Genomic DNA, 20,271 nt, shown 5'->3' with positions numbered 1-20,271 from the left:
GGCCAAAAACCTGAGTCATCTCACACCTCCAACTGTTTAGCAAATCCTGTTAACACTAAAATCAAAATATATCTAGAATCCGACCATCCACCCCCACTTCTCCTGCTCTGACCTGAGTCAATTATCTTGCCTGGATTATTCAACCAGCTTTCAAAGTGGTCTCTCTGCTTCTACTCTTGTGCCTTACAATCTATTCAACAGAGCAGCCAGAATTCTTCTTTCAAAATGTAATTCAGTTCATGTAATCCTCCTGAACTCCCCACTCAAAACTCTTCTGTAAGAGAAAGCTTTTTTACAGTAGAATGTCAACTAATAAATGTAGAAGAAATGATGAACTAAGGAAGTCACCATTTTGTAACCATCATAGTATAAATCATAAATGGATGTTAAAACTATTGAGTGAGAGATTGATAAGGAACAGAATATTTATACAGTATCAAAGTATCTCCCCCACATATTAATTAAAAAGAGGAAAACTGTAACTTACAGTGAAGAAACACAGGACCCCACCTTAATCAAGAGATCTAGTCCATAATAACAATGGGATAAACTTGCATCATATTCTTTCTGACAAGATAGACTAATAGGAATATATCACTTATATAAATTCCTGTCCAAAAATGTGTAACCTAAATCTAATCATGAGAAAGTATTAGACAAACCCAGATTGATGGCATTCTTCTAAATAACTGCACTGTCCTCTTCACAAAAACCAATACCATGCAAAGATAAAGAAAAGCTGCTGCCTGGCTGGTGTGGCTCAGTGGCTGAGCACTGACCTATGCACCAAGAGGTCACTGGTTCAATTCCCAGTCAGGGCATATGCCCAGGTTTCCAGCTTGATCCCCAGTAGAACGCGTGCATCAGGCAGCTAGCTAATCATTGTTGATGTTTCTCTCTCATCAATGTTTCTATCTCTCGCTCTCTAAAAAAAAATCAATAAAAATATTTTTAAAAATTGTTTAAAAAAAAAAAAAGCTGCAGCCATCCTGTCCCATCTTGTGGGGAAAAAAAATCAGACACACTTGTAAAGTTCATAGTTCACAGGCATAGGCACAGGCTCACTAAAAGACTAAAACCTAATCTCAAGACTGCATACCAATTCCCTTCCTCCAGCCCTTACCACCACAATACTAAAGGCCTATTTACTGCAGTTCCTTTTACCCTGTACATCATGTCCATCTTTCAACAAAAAGATTACAAGGCATACTAAAAGGTAAAACACACAGTTTGAAGAGACTGACAAAGCATTAGACTTAGAATATGACACAAATGTTGGAATTCTCACACCAAGAACTTTTTAAAACTATGATTTATGTGCTAAGGGCTTTAATGGAAACAATAGACAACATGCAAGAAGAGACAAATAATGTAAGCAGAGAGATAAAAATTCTAAGACTCAAAAAGAAATGCTAGAGATCAAAGACACTATGCTAGAAATGATAAATTTCTTTGATGGAGCTCATGACCAAGCCAAATGAGTTAATTCACTAGTGAATTCTACCAAACATTTAAGAAAGAAATTACATAGCCCTGGCCGGTTTGGCTCAGCAGTTGGTGCGTCGGCCTTCGGTCCAGAGAGACCCGGGTTCGGTTCCCGCTAAGGGCATGTACCTCGGTTGCAGTTTGTCCCCGGCCCTGGTTGGTTGTGCAGGTGGCAGCCACTCGATGTGTCCCTTCACATCGATGTTTCTCTCTCTCTCTCCCTCCCGCTCTATCTGAACAAAAAATGGAAAAATGTCCTCGGGTGAGGATAAAAAAAAAAAAAAAGAAAGAAAGAAATTAATTTTCTACAGTCTTTTTCAAAAGAGAAAACAGAAGGAATACTTCATAACTCGTTCCATGAGGTCAGCATTACACTAACACTAAAACTAAAAAAAAAAAAAGGACATTACAAGAAAACTACAGACCAGTATCTCTCATGAACATAGATGCAAAAGTCCTCAACAAACTCTCAGCAATCTAATCCAACAGTGTATAAATATATAAAGATTTATTTTATTACTCTTGCAACTTTTTGCAAGTTTGAAATATATTCAAAATAATTCTTAAAAAACTTTTAAAAGCTCAAACTCTCCAGTAGCTTCCTATCTCACCCAGGGTAAATGGCAAAGCCCTTCCTTACAATTAATTGTAGAAATGCTCTAGTCCAGGTACACAGGACCTCCTGTTATTCCTTGCCAGGCATGTTCCGTTTCCTTGGTACACTTTTCTATAAAATGTCCACAGGGCTATTCCCTCACATCCTCAGATCCTTGCTCAAATGTCACATTCTCGGTGAGGTCTTCAATGACCACACTAACATTCCACTCTCCACCCCTGTTCCTTGTGTTTCAGTGTTTTAAATTTTTGTCTGATTCACTGCTATATTCCAAGTACCTAGTTTGTAGGTACTTAAATACATAATACTTGTTGAAAGTACATTAAACCATGGTGATTCAGATGTCTAGTTCTTCAGGTTTACAATGACTTATTGACCACTTCAACTTGTAAAAGAAAAGCATTTTCAGTGGGAGGAGTGTACATTAGTAAGTTAAAAAAGAAGGACATGTGCAAGTATAGAATGATTACAAGCACTGTTCTCAAGAAATTTGGCTAAGAAAAGAAATAATTGGGAATATAGGTAACTAGAGGTAAAACACAGAGGAGGAGTTGTTTTTAATAGCTGACTAAAGTTAAGTTCATCTGCTAAGGTAGAAGAGGAAGGTACAGTTCCAGGATCTGAAGCCAGTGGAGAATAGTGGAAATAACCACTCAGACAATACAAGTGAGGGCTGACTAGCAAAAGGGAAATGATAGTTTAATACAGATTTCAGATCAAAGAAAGTGTATAACAATCAATCCCACCCATTTTTATCTGTTTGTTCTTCTCATTACTATGAAAAGAAAAAAATCAGACACAGAACAGTGTTTTCATTTGGCAGTTTACCTATTTCGAGCAGGAGATTTCCCAGCATCCTCTTGCACAGACACAAGTCTTGCTGAAAGAGAAGTATTTGAGGAGTCTGGATGAATCAAACTATAAAGAAAGAAAGAAAAACTTGAGATGACTTGGGATAGTAACAGACAAATCCAATTTCAATGAAACGCTTTTAATGCTGAAAAGCAGATGGTTTTCTCCTGTAATAGAGATTGTGGGTCATTTTTGCTTCCTTCCTTTAAGGTGAAAACAGTATGGTTTTTGTCATAAGTATATCAAATACCAAAAGACTGATAATAGAATTTATTAAGTATATGGAATGCCATTAAAATAATTAAAGACTTATAGAACTCCTCACATGAATAATACAATATTGAAGTGATTCAGGGGAAAGTCTTGAGCTCATATATTTTCTTCTCAGTCCCCATTACCCACGAGAATAGCACTGCAGAGTCAGACAAACCTAGGTCCAAGTGCAGGCTCTACCTCTCACTAGCTGTGAGTCCTTGGGTACACCGCTTAATCTCTATGAACCTCAGCATCCACATCTGTCAAGAAGAGAAAGTAGTGCCTACCACAGATGATGAAAAAACAGTGAACATTAACCAATTAGCACAAAACCTAAAATTTTTTACCTATCCTACATCTCTCAGGATGTTTTCAAACTTGATTTGTTTTATTAAAACACACTGCCAATTCTGGGCTCACACAAAAGGGCTGAGTATAGCTAAAAGCCATTATAACTAAAGTAAGCAAGAACTAAAGAATCCCTATGCTTTTATTAAATGTAGAACTGATCTTTAAAATTTATGAAATACATGTAACATATAAAAAATCATGCCACAAACACCAATGCACCATCGAGAAATTTACGAGAACATTACCACTGATTTCAAGTGCTTGTGTTCTCCCATCCAATGCCATCCCCCTTCCTGCCTTCAATGAAACTACCATCGTAAATTTTATATTTGTCAGTGTCTTCCTTTTCTTTAAGTTAACCGTGTTTGTATCCCTAGATAGTATGTTCGCTCTGTGTGATTTTGAACATTATTTAAATAAAAAAACGACTGGATATAAATGTGACTTCCTTTTCTAATGTACATTATGTCCCTGAGATTCATATATGTGGAATGTAGCTATAATTCATTCATTTTGACTTCTGTTTAAATTCACTGGTTACAACCTAGCCGGCGTGGCTCAGTGGCTGGGTGTCAACCCATGCACCCAGAGGTTGCCGGTTCAATTCCAGGTCAGGACACATGCCCAGGTTGTGGGCCCAATCCCCAGTGGAGAGCATGCAGGAGGCAGCCAATTGATGTTCTCTTTCTCTTTCATTGATGTCTATCTCTCTCTCTCTCTCTCCCTTCCTCTCTAAAATCGATAAAGAAAAAATATATTTTTTTAAAAATTTTAATAATAATAATAAAGTAAATTCATTGGTTACACACTAATTCCTCACTCCCTTAAAGGATAATCAATATAATCACTAATCAGAAAGAAATTAGTTAGAACTCTAAAAAACTTTAACATGGCCCGATTGGTATTATGCACAAGAAAACAATTTATCTAAAGAAAACAATCAGAAACTGATAAATCTAGCATTCTAATTCAAACAATTCCAGGTAATTTAGCTAAAGAAAACAATCAGAAACTGATAAATCTAGCATTCTAATTCAAACAATTCCAGGTAACTTCCAGAAAAAGTTGGTAACATCCTCCTCTACCAGGCAGCGTAGCATATTTAGACATATGGAAAAACGTGAACTGTTCCCTAGGAAGAAAAAGAATCTAACTTCATTTGTAAATATTATGAATATAAATCTTATGAGCATTCTCATAATAAAGCTACATTAGAAATTATTAATCTCAATAATTTCTATTGCCTATTCAACAAATATTATCAAGACCATATATAGATTATACACTGTTCTGGGTGCCAGGGACAGAACAGTGAATGAGTAAGATAAAAGTCTCTCCTCTTGAAGAACTCACATTTTAATTAGTCAATATAATCACATTCTCTGTGATCCTTCTGGAGGCAAGCCAAACAAAACAGAGGAAATGGGGAATTTGCAGAATACAATTCAAAGAAAGTAAATGGTAACTAAAAGCACTCATAGGGCACAAGACTATCAGTATTTCTTGATATAAAATTATATTTAAGTGACAGTACCTTTGCCAGGCAAAATCATCCTCTAAAAATATGTTGCGACTGGCTTTTCTACTCCCAACAGGTGTTCGGGGTTCACTTGGATCAAGGACAGACACTGAGGAAGCGGAATCAGAAAGAGCATTCAAGTCTTCCCCAATGGAATTACTGTCTGTGGAGTGAGCATAACTTAAGGCTATCTTTCTACAGTATGTGCAAGCTCGGAGGTCCCCTAGAAAAGGAAAAAAAAAAAAAAAGGAAATTAAGTAAAAGGTAACAATAATATATTACGTAACAGATGTATTAAATCTTTGGGTTAATAGTTAATCTAATAAAAGGGAAGTATCTTCAAAAAAGGGCTACCAAAAAACATTTGTTAAAAAAAGAAATAATTTTGTTAGCTCACTTATATACTTTAAAAACCATGATTATAATAAATTCATCCACGTATACAAATTACCTCAAATATTTATAACAAGTTAAGAAAATATCACTCGCCCTGGCCGGTTTGGTTCAGCAGTTGGAGCGTCGGCCTGCGGTCCTGAGAGACCCGGGTTCGGTTCCTGCTAAAGGGCATGTACCTCGGTTGCAGTTTGTCCCCAGCCCTGGTCGGTTGTGCGGGTGGCAGCCACTCGATGTGTTCCTTTCACATCGATGTTTCTCTCTCTCTCTGTTCCTCTCTCTCCCTCCCACTCTACCTGAACAAAAAAATGGAAAAATGTCCTCGGGTGAGGATAAAAAAAAAAGAAAGAAAATATCACTCAATAACACTAGATAGAAAACTCTGATTGAAAGAGTATTTTTCAAGGTTCTAAAAGTGAAATAACGGACAGAAGGTTCAAGAAAACAAAATTTAAATAGAGTAAATAAACCAACACAAAATGGAAACAATATATTCCCTAGGCAAAAAGGAAGGAAGAAAAATCGTACTTGGGTCTCCATTGTCAAGTCCTGAAGAATAGCCTCCACAAGGGGGCATTGTTTTTAAAACTAACAAAAAATAGGCTTAAAAATAGTATGAAATAAATGGGGAGATTGTTAAGAAAATTCTTATAGTGAAAGTTAGAATGTAAATAAAATATTCTTGGGAAGATAAACAACTAGGTTATTTAATACTTTTAAACACTAATTTTATTTAGGATGCAGTCCTGTCCAAATATACATTTTCATTTCTACCCTGTTTTTCTATAACAATTATTTGTGTGATTCTGTAATATTTTAGTGCACTAAAAAAGGAGGTAAGATAATTAAACTTCACAAGTCACACGTTATTTGACAATTCAACCTTAAAATTTTTTAGCATTAACATTAGAAAACTGATGTGGTAGAACAAAAAGATTTTATAGTCAACTATACTGTGTTTTTTTAGCATAATTACTACCAAATATAACTTATTTCTTTTTTTTCCATTTTAAGACTACTATTATATAGTACTCAGTTTTATTAAATTATGAATATATTTTAAGCAGAAGTAATATTTTGCTTAGTTTATAATATTTTGTTATGACAGCCCCAGGAAACTATATTAAGGAGACAGGATTTTATCCTAAGGGTAACAGAGCTCTGAAAGGGTTTTAGGCAGGGGAATACCCTGACATGATCAAATTAGCATGTGCCTTCATTTAATTAAGAATACTAACTGGATGCCCTGGCTGGTGTGGCTCAGTTGGCTGGGCATCATCGTGTGCACCAGGCGGTTGCCGGCTCAATGCCGGTCAAAGGCACATGCCTGGGTTTCAGACTCGATCCCCAGGGGGGGAGTGCAGGAGGCAGCCCATCAATGTTGTGCTCTCACATCCATGTTTCTCTCTCTCTTCCTTCCTCTCTAAAAATCAATAAACTATTCTTGAAAAAAAAAGAATACCAACTAGAATATGAAAAATCAATTAGAGGTAGAAGAAAACTAATGGTAAAAAAAATCTTTTTAGAGGCTGTAGCCATAATCTGGATGAAAGATAATTCAAGTCTAAAACTCTGTAGTAGTTTAGGTGAAAAAAGAATAAGACCAAAAGGGAAATCTGCATGATAGTAAAAATAACCATGAGAGAGACGCTTATAGTGTTTTCATTTGGATACCTTCTGCCCACCTTACACTCTCAAATCACTGTATAAATCCACACACCACCATGTAGTTTTTTTCTGCTTCAACAAATAATTAAACTTCCATATTGCCAATATATATGCAAAAATAATGAGAGATGCAATTTACTACAGCACAGTGTCATATACTCAAGGAAGACCTGTATTTTGTAAAATGAAAACTCTCACAGCAATATAAACTCATTACTTACTCTAACCACATGTAATAAATGTTAATGTCCCTAGGGTTTTTTGATAACATCTATGATACACTGACTGTTACTCTACTTATTTATGAGCATCCTCATCTACTTCGTTACTTGACTATAAAGCCCTTAAAAGCAAAGCTATGTCTCCCTTACCTCTGTGTCCTCCATGGTTCACATATAAAGCCCAAAATTAAAACTGGCTTAACATCAGTCCTGTATTATAATTATTTTATACTTAGGACATTTTTTTTTTTTTTCCTTTTTAATCCTCACCCGAGGAGATTTTTCCATTTTTTGTTCAGATAGAGCGGGAGGGAGAGAGAGGAAGAGAGAGAGAGAGAAACATCGATGTGAAGGGACACATCGAGTGGCTGCCACCCGCACAACCAACCAGGGCCGGGGACAAACTGCAACCGAGGTACGTGCCCTTAGCGGGAACCGAACCCGGGTCTCTCTGTACCGCAGGCCGACGCTCTAACCGCTGAGCCAAACCGGCCAGGGCTATACTTAGGACATTTTAAAATTGTAAAACTGTCAGTAAAATGCATTTACCTGTATAACCCATAAATTTTCCTGGGATTTCTTGACTACAGCAACGACTGCAGAAAATCTGTCCACATAATCGGCAATGGTGTCTGCGCCTAAAGGTTGTAAATTTCTCACTACAGTCATAGCACTCCTTACATTGGCTATCTGGCATCCAGTATTGCTTCAGGTCACTATCCTGTAACCATAAAAATATATGAAGTCTTCTTGAAAACAGTGATGAAGATGCATGACAAATGCAATGCTAATTAAAATCTTACAGGGTTTCTTTTGCAGAAATTGACAACCTATTTCTAGAATTCAAATGGAAATGGAAAGACCAAAATGACCAAGACAATCTTGAAGAACAAAACTGAAGAACATATGACCAGCCATCAAGACTTATTCTAAAGCTACAATTTTAGACAAAGAATCAGTTCAAGGATAGAAAAAAAATGGAGCTACGGAATAGCACAAAAGAGGCCTCTAGCCCACCCTCACACAATGTATGGACTTATGACAAGATCTCGAATGCAATCAGTGAAGGGTGATGTTTTCCAAAAACAATATGATGCCAAGTCTAAAGGAAGAGCCATGAGAAAAAAAAAATGAAGCTTGACTCCTAAACTTCACACAAATAATAAAGCTTCTTCAAGAAATCATGGAGAATATTTCCTGACCTCAGGCTAGATAAATGCTTCTTAAACAGAACACAAAAAAACACATATAACTATAAAAGGGGAAAAATTATAAATTAAAAGTAAGTGCCTATGTGTATAAATACAGTGTTCCTGGGTAGAGGGAATACTAACTGAACTTTCTTGCAAGGACATTATGCCATTTTCAGTGAGTACAGCATGAACCCCATATAAGGGCTTAATAAGTAATCTGAAGCCCTTAGACCGTACCTGGCTTTTCCCCTCCATGATTTCCTTGAGGCGTTTTAATACTGTGCTGAGGCTTCGAAGCTGAACAGCTGTACGAGGGTCATGACCTCCAAAGGTAGGTTCTGCTTTTCTTCTTGTTTCTGAGTCAGATTTACCAAAAAAAATAAAAATAAAAAACGTCTTGTTAAGAGTCTTCAGTATCTATGCAAAACGAGGTACATATGTGGTGCACAGTGCCTCTTACTGTTAGCACATACTTATGTTCTCACAGCCAGTGACATGGACTGAGAGTTAAAACTAGTCTTTATAAAGGTAACAGGTGTTGAAAAGTGTTTCTTTCCACGAAGTGTTTTTATATTACCATTTAAAACACTATTTCACAAGTAAGGGCTCCTAAGATAAGCACTGTCTGAGACCACTCATGGTTTTAAAGCCTGGGACAGGAGGATTGCTTAAATGGCCCAAAACTTCCCAGTGATTTCTTGGGGCCGTTGGTCGCAAGCCATAATAAACACCTGCTAGAAATTTAGCAGAAGCAAAAGCAATCCCAGTGAGTTAACCTAGCTTAGTCTCTACAGCTCAACAGCAACAGGGCTGAGCAGTTCAGTTCAGTCTGCAGACCACGTATCCAAAGTCTCAGACAGCAGATGATCAGAAAGGAATATAATAGCTCAGTCCACAAAGAGTCTGACAGACCTCAGAATATCCACATCAGTAATTTACCCACAGACTTTCCTTCACCAATGTCCAAGCAGATTAAAACTGCCCAAGAACCGCTAGAATGCCAATGCCACCCTCCATGCCACCTCCCACCTCTACAGCTCCAAACTAGAGGGGATCACTCACACCAAAAGGGCACTACTGAAGCCAGTCTTATCAATTACCAAATTCCAATGCCAGCTTTGTAGCCAGATGGGGTGTGTCCACCCAAGCTGTCACATATTATTTCTTTATTTTAGAGTAAGACTACTACTGACTGAAGTGTCCACCTATTCCTATCTCCGGCAGTCACAAAACCTAAGGATGAAATACAGATGGCTCGACAGAAACAATGAACATGCCTACCAGTTTAAACTCATTAACCTATTAATCTAAGGTGAAGCAAGATGGAAAATACCCTACATCTTTCTTTAACTCACTTATTTGCCTAATTTGTTTTAGGTGCGCTTTGTTTTGGTTCAGTGGGGAAAAAAGGATTACAAAAAATGAGAGGTCAGTACATAAATCCAAATTGACAAAGATAATTTAATTACAGAAATAATTATCTAAACAGCACCTATGTTAGAAAACGTTATCTTTCTATACATAGTAATGTCCTAATTTCAGCAGATACCTGTGTTTTTAGTAAAATAAAAATGTATAAGCATTAGCCTGGGCCATGTAGCTCAGTTGGTTAGAGTGTCGTCCTAATATGCCATGGTTTCAGGTTCGAGTTCCGGTCAGGGCACATATAAGAATCAACCAACGCATGCATAAATGGGTGGAACAGCAAACCAATGTTTCTCTCTCTCTCTCTCTCTCTCAAATCAATAATAAATTCTAAAAAAAGAATCTTGAAAAAAATGTATTAGAAGGACCAATTTTTTTTTTTAGTATCACAATATAAAACAACTCTCCATGATTTATTAGCTGAAAAAGAGACAGATGAAGCTATTAGAATTGTAATTAGAATCGTAACAGGTGTGCTCCCATGCACAGGCAACAAACAATGAATTGTGAAGCCCCTTGCATTTGGCCAGTTAGGAGTTAAGAGCGTGCTAACAGCATCATCCATTGGAAAAGGAACAGCAAGTCTGTTCCTGAAACCAACAGAGTCAGAGATCTGAGATAAAGACGAAAGAGCCCAGAGGGAAAATCTGTCCTGACACTCTTCTATTAAGCAAACAATCTTAGCTGTGTCTCTTATAAAACAGATATTAGAAAATTATATGATTCTCCTAAGGTCATAGAGCTATTAAATTGTGGACTTATATGCGGCCTTTTATGGAAAAGGAAATTGACTGGTCAAATAGTCCCAGGTTTCTGAGCCTCTAGCAGCTAAGGCAGAATAAAAGAATCAAGCGCACCTGATACAAGACAATAAGAAATGGCGGGGACTATAGCAAACCAGACATAACTGATATTTAAATTCAAGTTTATCAAAACACCAAGGCAAGATTTGGTAGGCTGTCAGTTTGTAACCCCTAAAACATCAGATTCTAGTCCAACTCTTCAATTTTACAAATAAAGAAATCCTATGCTTAATTCAGCATAGGCTTTAGTCAGAAGAGCTCCCTCAACAAAAATAGAAGTGTTGCCACAGTCAGGTTCAAGAGCTAAGGAGAGTTTACTAAGGTTAAAGGTTAAAGTGGGGATAGTCTCTTCCTCTCATCCCTTGAAGTAAAGGGAGAGCTCCATTCTCCCTCTCCCTCTTTTCCCCTCTGATTCCTTCCAAATGGCTGCTGTAACCCAGGCTGAGGCTCCCTTCCCTGGGAGACCTGTGAGGTGATGCAGCCAGCTGTTTCAGTCTTGGAACTTCTGCTTGGTTTCTCCTCCTCCAGACCCACCAGAAAGAGGTTCTAAACCAAGTCTCAATTAGCAATAAAATATCCTCCTGCAAACCACCATTACCTGCACCTGCCTATTTTTCACTCGAAGACTGTTGTGGAGAAGGTTGGCCACACAAGACAAGAATCTGGTGTCAGGACATTCGATTTCCAATGCTGTACCCCTTCCCTTCTATTATGCCACCTCTCACTGCCTTTCTTCTCTCACCTTGAGTTGGGCAAACCACGTCACTGAGTTTAATAATCTAACAGAAATAAAACATAAAACAACTCACTTTATCTAGCCTTCAATTCAGGCACTGATCCCCAGCCTAGACTCATCAGAAGAGCATGAAAATGAAGGAGATGATTGTGTCATAGACCAAGATGGAGAACATACAGGCAAGAGTTCAGCTTATCCAGCCACACTGACAGTTTGCACCATAAGAACAAAGGCCAAGAGCCCACGGCAGCCCATGAATGAAGCTGATAGAGTTCTGCAGCCAGAGGCATGCACATCACATTGCACTAGCCATCCCATGAACAAATGCAGGATTCATTCACAAAGCTGAAACTAACCTGTGTTCTCCTGGGGATGTTGCAAACTGTTCTCTGCTGAAACCCAAGCAAGGAATTAATAAAATAAAAAAACAATCAAGAGATTTCTGCCAGCCTATTAAAGTTTAATAAAATGTTCAAGAAATTTTGTTTAGGTATCTACAAATTCTTTCACTATCTAGGCAACAGTTTCATTAATTCTGATGGGTACCTGACTATTCCAAACAGCAGAAAAGTTAAGTCAATAAACAACCTGAGAAACAATGACTGTGGAAAAATCTGATACACAGAGCGGAATGACATAAGAACACTGCCTTACCTAATACTGTTGAAGAGCGCCGCTGGAGTTCCTCATTAAGCTGTTTTTTATAAGGTGTAGGTGACCTCACAGACTGTGCTCTTGAAGGGAGCAGAGGGCTGGTCCAATTTCCACTTAAAGACTGCTGCTCTCCCTGGCCCCCCTCTGCTCTCTCTGTAGCAAAGGAAAGCTTGCATTATTTGAAAAATTAAGACTCAGAGTTCAGCAAAGAGACAGAAATAGATGAAATCTTACAGGATGGAATGTATATATGTATTACAGGCAAAATTAAAAATTAGGATTTTAAAAAATTCTAAAAAGTGGCAAAATTGCAGGCCAATAATCACTTTCTTGATATATGTGATCTTCAGTTTACTTTATTTTTCACTATAAATATCTTGAGCATATTAAAGAAAACAGAATGCACCCTGGACAGTTTTGCTCAGTGGTTAGAGCGTCGGCCTGCGGTCCAGAGAGACCCGGGTTCGGTTCCCGCTAAGGGCAAGTACCTCAGTTGCAGTTTGTCCCCGGCCCTGGTTGGGTCGTGCGGGAGGCAGTCACTCGATGTGTCCCTTTCACATCGATGTTTCTCTCTCTCTCTCTCTTCCTCTCTCTCCCTCCCACTCTATCTGAACAAAAAATGGGAAAATGTCCTCGAGTGAGGATAAAAAAAAGAAAACAGAATGCAAGCTTCACACAAAGGCACAGATTTTTGAGGGGATCTGTTTTGTTCATGGGATAGATCAGATCCCTTGCACTATTAAAATAGTGCCCAGTGGACAGTAGGTGATCAATAAACATTTGCTAAATAAAAAGATTGTTGTCTTATGATGACTACATATAATGCAGTCTCTTGAATGGAATCTTGGAACAGAAAAGAACATTAGGTAAAAACTGAAGAAATATGAATAAAAGACTTATTTTAATTAATAATTATCAAAAATGGTTCATTCATTAATTGTAATAAATGTACCATATTAATGTAAGATGTTAATAATAGGAGAAACTGGGTGTGGGGAAATGAGAATTCTCTGTACTAGTTTCCAATTTTTCTGTAAGTCTGAAACTATTCTAAACAATAAGTTTTATTTTTTTTAATTTTCTGTAAAATGGACAAACACTCTATAGGACTTTAAACATGACTACTAATAAAAACCAGTTAATACTATTAAAATTTCTACTTAAATTATTAACCCCTAAATTCCTTACAACAAAAAGGATATTTTTCTAACCCATTTCAAATAATAAATTAGCACTGGCCGGTCTGGCTCAGTGGTTAGAGCATCGGCCTGCGGTCCAGAGAAACCCGGGTTCGGTTCCCGCTAGGGGCATGTACCTCAGTTACAGTTTGTCCCCGGCCCTGGTTGGGTCGTGTGGATGACGACCACTCAATGTGTCCCTTTCACGTCGCTGTTTCTCTCTCTCTCTTCCTCTCTCTCCTCCCACTCTATCTGAACAAAAAAACAAAAAAGTGTCCTTGGATGAGAATTTAAAAAAATAATAATACAGCCAAACAGAAAGCAAAAATATGTAGGTCATGTTTTCTTAATCTTTCTTTCAGGTAAAAAATATATTACTTAAAAAGAACTCACTTTAAAAGTATCTTTTCATTTGACAGCATTACATTTACACCTCACCTAATGGGTTTAAATCAACAACAACAGGTCTGAAGATAGTTTCCATTTTTGAAAAATAACTTTTTCCTCCCATATGCTAATCCTTTTAGGTTCATTGCCTTAATTAAAATATTTTGCCTATTAACCCTAAAAGAACAAAGTCCATTCTGTGAACTTAAGAAGCTGAAACATAATAAAAAAACTTTTTTAAACACTTTAAAAAGGGATCTCCTTTGAACATTTATTCAGATCTTCACTTACCAATAAATAATATTACAGTGAAAATTCTAGCTTTCTCTTAAGCTTAGTGGTTCTCAACCTTCCTAATGCAACAACCCTTTATTAATAGAGTTCCTCATGTCGTGGTGACTCCCAACCATAAAATTATTTTCGCTGCTACTTCATAACTGTAGTTTTGCTACTGTTATGAATCGCCATCAGAAATATGTGTTTTCTGATGGTCTTAGGCGACCCCGGTGAAAGGGTCGTTCGATCCCTAAAGGGGTCACGCGACCCACAGGTTGAGAACCACTGTCTTAAGCAGTAAACCCCAGTGACCTATGATTAAAGCTCTCTCATTGTTAATAATTTACATTCTTGCAAAGACACAAGAGAAACCTGACAAGAGAATTTCAGAGAATCAAAACTGCAGGTTCTCTGATCATTAAGAATAAGTCTTACCTTTGTTAAAGCGAAAGAGATTTACAAATGAACTATATGCTGATTTAAAAGGAGGTTCGTCCTGATCAGGAGTCAAAGGCTTAAAGTGTGTGAGATGAGAAGGACTAGCAGGAGATCGAGGCAAGTCATTGGCAGAGTCCAATGTTGGGGAAGTCTTATCATCTGTGGCCATTTCATGAGTCTAAAAAAACAAAACAAAAAACAAATAAGCACAAGATATAAAGTTCCTCAGGAAGCACAAATGTTAATTCCAAACAGGATTCCTAACTATCTGAAAACATGACTCTGAGAATTCAGACCTATGAAAACCAAAGAGTAAATAAATCTAGTTTAGCATATACTTCAAATTAAGGCTTGAAAACTCTCGGGTCTAGATCATAAGGAAGGCTCAATCACCTAAAACCATGATCATATAGCCAATCTAATTTTCAACATTGCTACAGAAATTATAAAAATTATTTAAAAATTAGAAGTAGCGCATAAATGTGAATAGCTAAAAAGAAATTAAATGCATTTTTGCATAGTTTATATCTTTTTCATTTTAAATTTTTTTGTAAAAAGAGATATTCAATAGCTTTTTAAAGTTATGGGGAAAAACTGGTTTCACACAAGCATATAAATTCCTCAAAGCTTTGTTTTAGTCATTTCAATTTTTTTCTTTCAAAACTTATACAAGATAAATATTTTCTTTTTTTTTTTTTATTAATTTATTTATTTTTGTTACAGATGTTTCTCCTTTTTCCCCCATTGATTCCCCCTCCCACCCTCCCCTCCCTGTCCCCAGCTTTGTGGTACATGTCCATTGGTCATGCATAAGGATAAATATTTTCAAGAAAAGAAAATGAAAGCTACCCCTTCGTGACACTTCTGTATAACCTCAAAAAGTATCTCAAGCTATGCCTTGACACCTTGAGATTATCCAAATCGACAAGCTGTTCCCCATCATGTTCCTCCCAGGCACTAACCAAAACTCATAATTAAACCAAAGCAGTAAAGGTAACCACATCACCAGATGAAAATTACAGAAAAGCACTGATGTCTATTTTCTGCCATATTGATTAATACTTCAAATAAAAGAGAACCATGAACTATGCATCACTTTAGTCATTAAAGTCTTAGTTTTCATCTAATTTATACTTCACAAAGAGGACATTATACTCTTTTAAATGTTTTCACTTTCAAAATCATATTTACCATCTCATTTAATTTTTACAAAAATCCTGGAAGGCGCACAGAACTGGCCTTATTACTGTATTTTACCTTTAAGGAAACCGATGTACACTGAGTCTAAAACCACTTTCTTGAGTATCACACAATTAGTCAGTAGTAGAGCTGTAACTAAACCCCATGTTTCACACCAGAGTTCTTTTAAGCAAAATTACTTTTGTAGCTCTTCACAGAATTCTAGCCTATCTAAATTCTAACTACTCAAGAAACTGCCTGATTAATAATTTACTTAACAAATTAAAGCAGAATTAAACCACTGGCTTGAACGGAATTTTCACAGTAAATGTTTATTGAATGGGGGGGGGGGGGGAGGAAGGAGCAGAGGAAGAAGAGGAAGCAGAGAAGGTCTCTAACATTATCTTCTATTGGGGAGGGTAGTCAGCAATCCTTCTAAAGTGTCGTGAGGATCCATATTCTAGCATAAAGGATTAGGAAGTAAGCTGGAGACTGGTCAAATGCCAAATGGTGAAAAAGGAGGGGAAAAGAGTACTGGAAAGAAAGAATAATGTGATGGCAATAACCCTCGGGCCTCAGAAATCAGCCTACACTCATTCTACTATGATAAAAGTAACATCAGAAGCAGAGTTAGCAATGTGCCCAAAGAGTCTTAGCATTACTTTTAAGAGTCTTCCACATACAAAACTTTCATTAGGCTATGGAGATGTGAGGATAAAAATTACCATGAAAAGATTCAGCAAATGTAGTTTCTGAAACAAATACAACTACATAGAGTTAATCTTAAAAACCACATAATGACATCAGGATTCCAGAAAAAAACTACAACTCTTGCTCTCTGGTAGCTTAATAACTGTCTCTGATATAAACTAGGACTCTTTCCTGAGAGATAACTAACAGTATTAACCTACTCATCCAAAGACCTCTGATGTAGCACCAGTTACTTTCTTTGCCTCTTCTCATTGAAGGCTGCTATTTGTTATATACAGATCCACTTCACATTGTCTTGTTGCTTACACCAACCTGAAGGCTAATCAGATATTAAAATGTAGAAAATAAACCAAATCTGCCAGCCAATATTAAAATTTCTGCAGATGAAAAAAATTCAAATATTGCTCAAGTCATTTCTAAGTAGTTTTTTTAAAGTGATTTGTGACAGAAAGGGAAAGTAAGGGAGAAGGGGAGAGGAAATGGAAGAGAGAGAGGGACGGAGGGGGACAGAGAGAAACACGAATTTGTTGTTCCACTTATGCAGTCACTGGTTGAGTCTTTTATGTACAGAAACCATGGAATATCAGGACAATGCTCTAACCAACTGAGCTATCTGCCAGGGATTCTAAGTGTTTTGTGTGTGTGTGTTTTTAAGTACTCAAAACATAGCTAATATTGCAGGGCTGCTGAATATTAGAAATGTTACTTTTCATCAACAAAGTTTTGTTGTTGTTGTTCAACCTTTGGTCAACATGCCAACAAAAACACTAAAGGAAAACCACAACGTGTTCCACAATACTCTTCCCAAAAAGAAAAGGGGAGGACACAGGAAAGTGCCTCTGCAGAAGAGACTTAACCGGTTCAATCTTTGCCACAAACCCAAAGCCAAAGTGAGAGAAACTGAGATTATTTTTTGTAAGAATCCTGATGGAGTGGGAATTTTTGGAGTGCCAGAAAATGAGATTCAAATAAATCAGTGAGAAGATTGAAAAAGATTCAAAAACAGAAATAATAATTCAAAGAAATCAGAAATAAGACGGCGCAATATACCAAGCAACTACTTGAACTGTCCATAGTATACGAACTTTATCACAGAGGATGCAATGAATCAATACATGATCATTTAACATATACATACATCACATAAACAGAAATAACTTGCTTTAGACTGAATTCTAGCATTTCTCATATTTCTGGAGTGTCTTAAGAATAACCTCTAGCCTGGCCAGTGGTTGCGCATTGACCCATGCACCAAGAGGTGACAGTTTAATTCCTGGTCAGAGCACATGCCCAGGTTGGGGGCCCAGTCCCCAGTGGGGGGCATGCAAGAGGCAGCCAATCGATGTTCTCTCTCACGGATGTTTCTATCTCTCCCTCTCCCTTCTGCTCTCTCTAAAAATCAATAGAGGGAAAAAAATAACCTCTATTAGACAAAATACCTTAATTCCTTAAAAATATCCATCACATTCCAGTCTCATCCTCTTGCTGGGAACATCCTAAGCAAAGGGAAAATACCGATTGGGAAATCCAGTCTCCTCTTAGGCTGTGAAACACAGGCAGAGACGCAATCGCCTCAAACAGCAGAGGCAAGCATTTAAGGAGGCATCCACACATTAGAAACCCAACGAGTGCTGTCGTTTCTGTCGCTCATGAACTTTCTTCTCCCGTCTACGGACGCACCGCTGACGCACAGATTCAGAGCTCATCCACCAGAGGGAGGAGGAACTGGGCTGTGCACCTCCAAAATAAGCTTAGGGACGCCAGACGAGGGAACTTCGAACGTTTCCAAGGAAACCTCTTCAAGAACAGCCCCACCCGGCTCCCTTCCACACTCACATGACAAGGGGCAACCGGGGAATCGGGGAGCCGGCTAACAGCGGGCACAGGTCCTCTGCCCGTCCCTGACCAGCCGCGGTTGGGGAGCCCCAGCTCTCGCCTTCACTTTAGCCGTCCCCTCCGCTCCGGCCCCGGAGCTCCCCAAACCGGCCTTCGTCCCCACTCTCAGCCCCAGCAGGCAGCGCGCCAGACCCCCGCCCTTACCTGCGCCTCCCGCCCGGGCCGCCAACTCCTCCTCCCCAGCCGCCGCTTCACCCCGTTCTCCCACACGAAGCCCGGTTCGGGGCGCAGGGCCGCCGTACAACGGCCACCGGCAGTTGCGGCAGGAAGCAAAGCTGCTTACAAGATTGATGCGGCTTCTCCCTTCCCCCCAAGGCTCCGCCCTTTTTCTTCTCCTCTCCAATCCGCAACTTTCCGGGACGCCGGCTCCGCCCCCTCCCAGTCCTCCCGACGCTCGGATCAGATGTTCAGGCGGAGGGAGTCCAACCCAGATAGAGTCGTCCTCGACAAATTGGTCGAAATCGGGCGGTCCCAGCCTTGGTAGAAGCAAGAGAGACTGCGCGCGTGAGCATCTGGCGCGCCAGGTCACCAGACGGCTGCAGGCTGGCCGGCGGCTACCGTATGTGTTCGAATATGCGGGCACTTATAATATGCAACTGCGCTCAGTGTTCTCATGGACTGGCAGAAACTTGTGCCACATAGAGCACTTATTTCTGTAGCCGAAATTGTTATACTTGGGTGACTCTACTGATAACTAGCCACGTGACCGTAAACAAATTACTAATTTCTTTAGTCCCCAGATCTCTTATCTTTAAATGGGACTAATAATAGTACCCACTTCACAGATAGTTGTTTTTTTTTAGAAGAATTGCACAGAAAGCATTTGGTACAGTGTCTAACTAAGGTAAATGATGTTAGCTCTGTGTACATAAACCTGATAAGCTCAGAGGAGGCCAGTATGGCAAGCCTTACACACTTATAGATTTCGCCCTAGCCGGTTTGGCTCAGCCGGTTTGGTTAGAGCGTCGGCCTGCGGTCCCGAGAGACCCGGGTTCGGTTCCCGCTAAGGGCACGTACCTCGGTTGCAGTTTGTCCCCGACCCTGGTTGGGTTGTGCGGGTGGCAACTACTCGATGTGTCCCTTTCACATCGATGTCTCTCTCTCTCTCTCTCTCTCTCCCCCCCCCCCACTCTATCTGAACAAAATATCGAAAAAAAAAAAAGTCCTCGGGTGAGGATAAAAAAAAAAAAGTAACCACATTGGGTGATCTGAACATAAAAATTCCTAACTAAAAGCAAGTTATGGCAGGTACTCACTCCTAGGGCTGTAACTTCCTTGACAAAAGTTAATCTTTACCTTAAGTGAGCCTGTCTTGTCTCTCTGCATCTAAAATAACATTCATTTGAAATGTCAGAGTAATCTTTTTCAGACTCCTCAGAGCACAACCTCACTCAGCACAAGAGCACCAGATCACAGAAGCCTTCATTATCTTGTTCCCCCATACCATCATTATGGTGGAAATGTTAATTATTAACTGCCTGTACCCACCAATGTAAAAGAAGAAGGTGTCTCTTCCTTTCACTTTTTATCCAGTCCCAGAGGTCTTTGCCCCTCCCTTTGCTTTCTCTCACCCGGTTAATCTACCACCAACAGATTTCATGTAATCCTCCATGGCTCCTCCTTTTGTTCTAATGTATAAAATAAATTGCAGAACTCCCATTCTCTAGAGTATTTTCTCAGTTCATTGAGGTTTTGCTTCCCGGCAATTGTCAGTGTGACAAATAAACTCATAAAAACTCTCTACAGGTTTCAATGTTTCTTATGTCGACAGCTCTATACCTAATCTTTTCATTCAAGTTTTGAGTTACAAAGACTGGTGCAAATACAGTTACTAAGCCCCATCTTGCTCAGCTTGCATTATCCATCATTTTGCCCAGCAATAAGTATTGTGCCATTAGCTGGAAAAAAAAAAAAAAACCTGCTGACTGCAATTATGGGGCTTGGCAGGGGCCACTGGAAAGGAAATTAAACCAAAAGTGGTTTGCTTACATAGGCATTAGAGCCCTCTCAGGCTAGTGGCCTTGTTTAACTTAGC

The 20,271-nt window shown here is 38.8% G+C and overlaps 1 protein-coding gene across 9 annotated transcripts in view; it reads right to left on the bottom strand.

The window, feature by feature from the left end:
- PIKFYVE (phosphoinositide kinase, FYVE-type zinc finger containing) overlaps positions 1-18,510 on the bottom strand; it is an 81,085-nt gene extending 62,575 nt beyond the window's left edge. For 7 of the 9 annotated variants that reach the window (XM_036253252.1, XM_036253254.1, XM_036253249.1 and 4 more), the window contains exons 1-8: positions 18,381-18,510; positions 14,448-14,628; positions 12,172-12,324; positions 11,874-11,909; positions 8,791-8,909; positions 7,910-8,081; positions 5,094-5,301; positions 2,930-3,019 (exon numbers count right to left, since the gene is read on the bottom strand). In XM_036253252.1, the coding sequence (XP_036109145.1) occupies positions 2,930-3,019; positions 5,094-5,301; positions 7,910-8,081; positions 8,791-8,909; positions 11,874-11,909; positions 12,172-12,324; positions 14,448-14,619 (950 nt within the window). In that variant the 5' untranslated portion in view covers positions 14,620-14,628; positions 18,381-18,510. Of the gene's footprint in view, positions 1-2,929; positions 3,020-5,093; positions 5,302-7,909; positions 8,082-8,790; positions 8,910-11,873; positions 11,910-12,171; positions 12,325-14,447; positions 14,629-18,380 lie in introns of those variants that run through there. The other 2 variants (XM_036253251.1, XM_036253257.1) reach the window with 2 other exon arrangements.
- Positions 18,511-20,271: the final 1,761 nt, after the last annotated feature.

This window comes from Molossus molossus, unplaced genomic scaffold (genome assembly GCF_014108415.1).
Source record: "Molossus molossus isolate mMolMol1 unplaced genomic scaffold, mMolMol1.p scaffold_m16_p_11, whole genome shotgun sequence".
NCBI classification, from domain to species: domain Eukaryota; kingdom Metazoa; phylum Chordata; class Mammalia; order Chiroptera; family Molossidae; genus Molossus; species Molossus molossus.
This window is presented reverse-complemented; position numbering and strand designations above follow the sequence as displayed.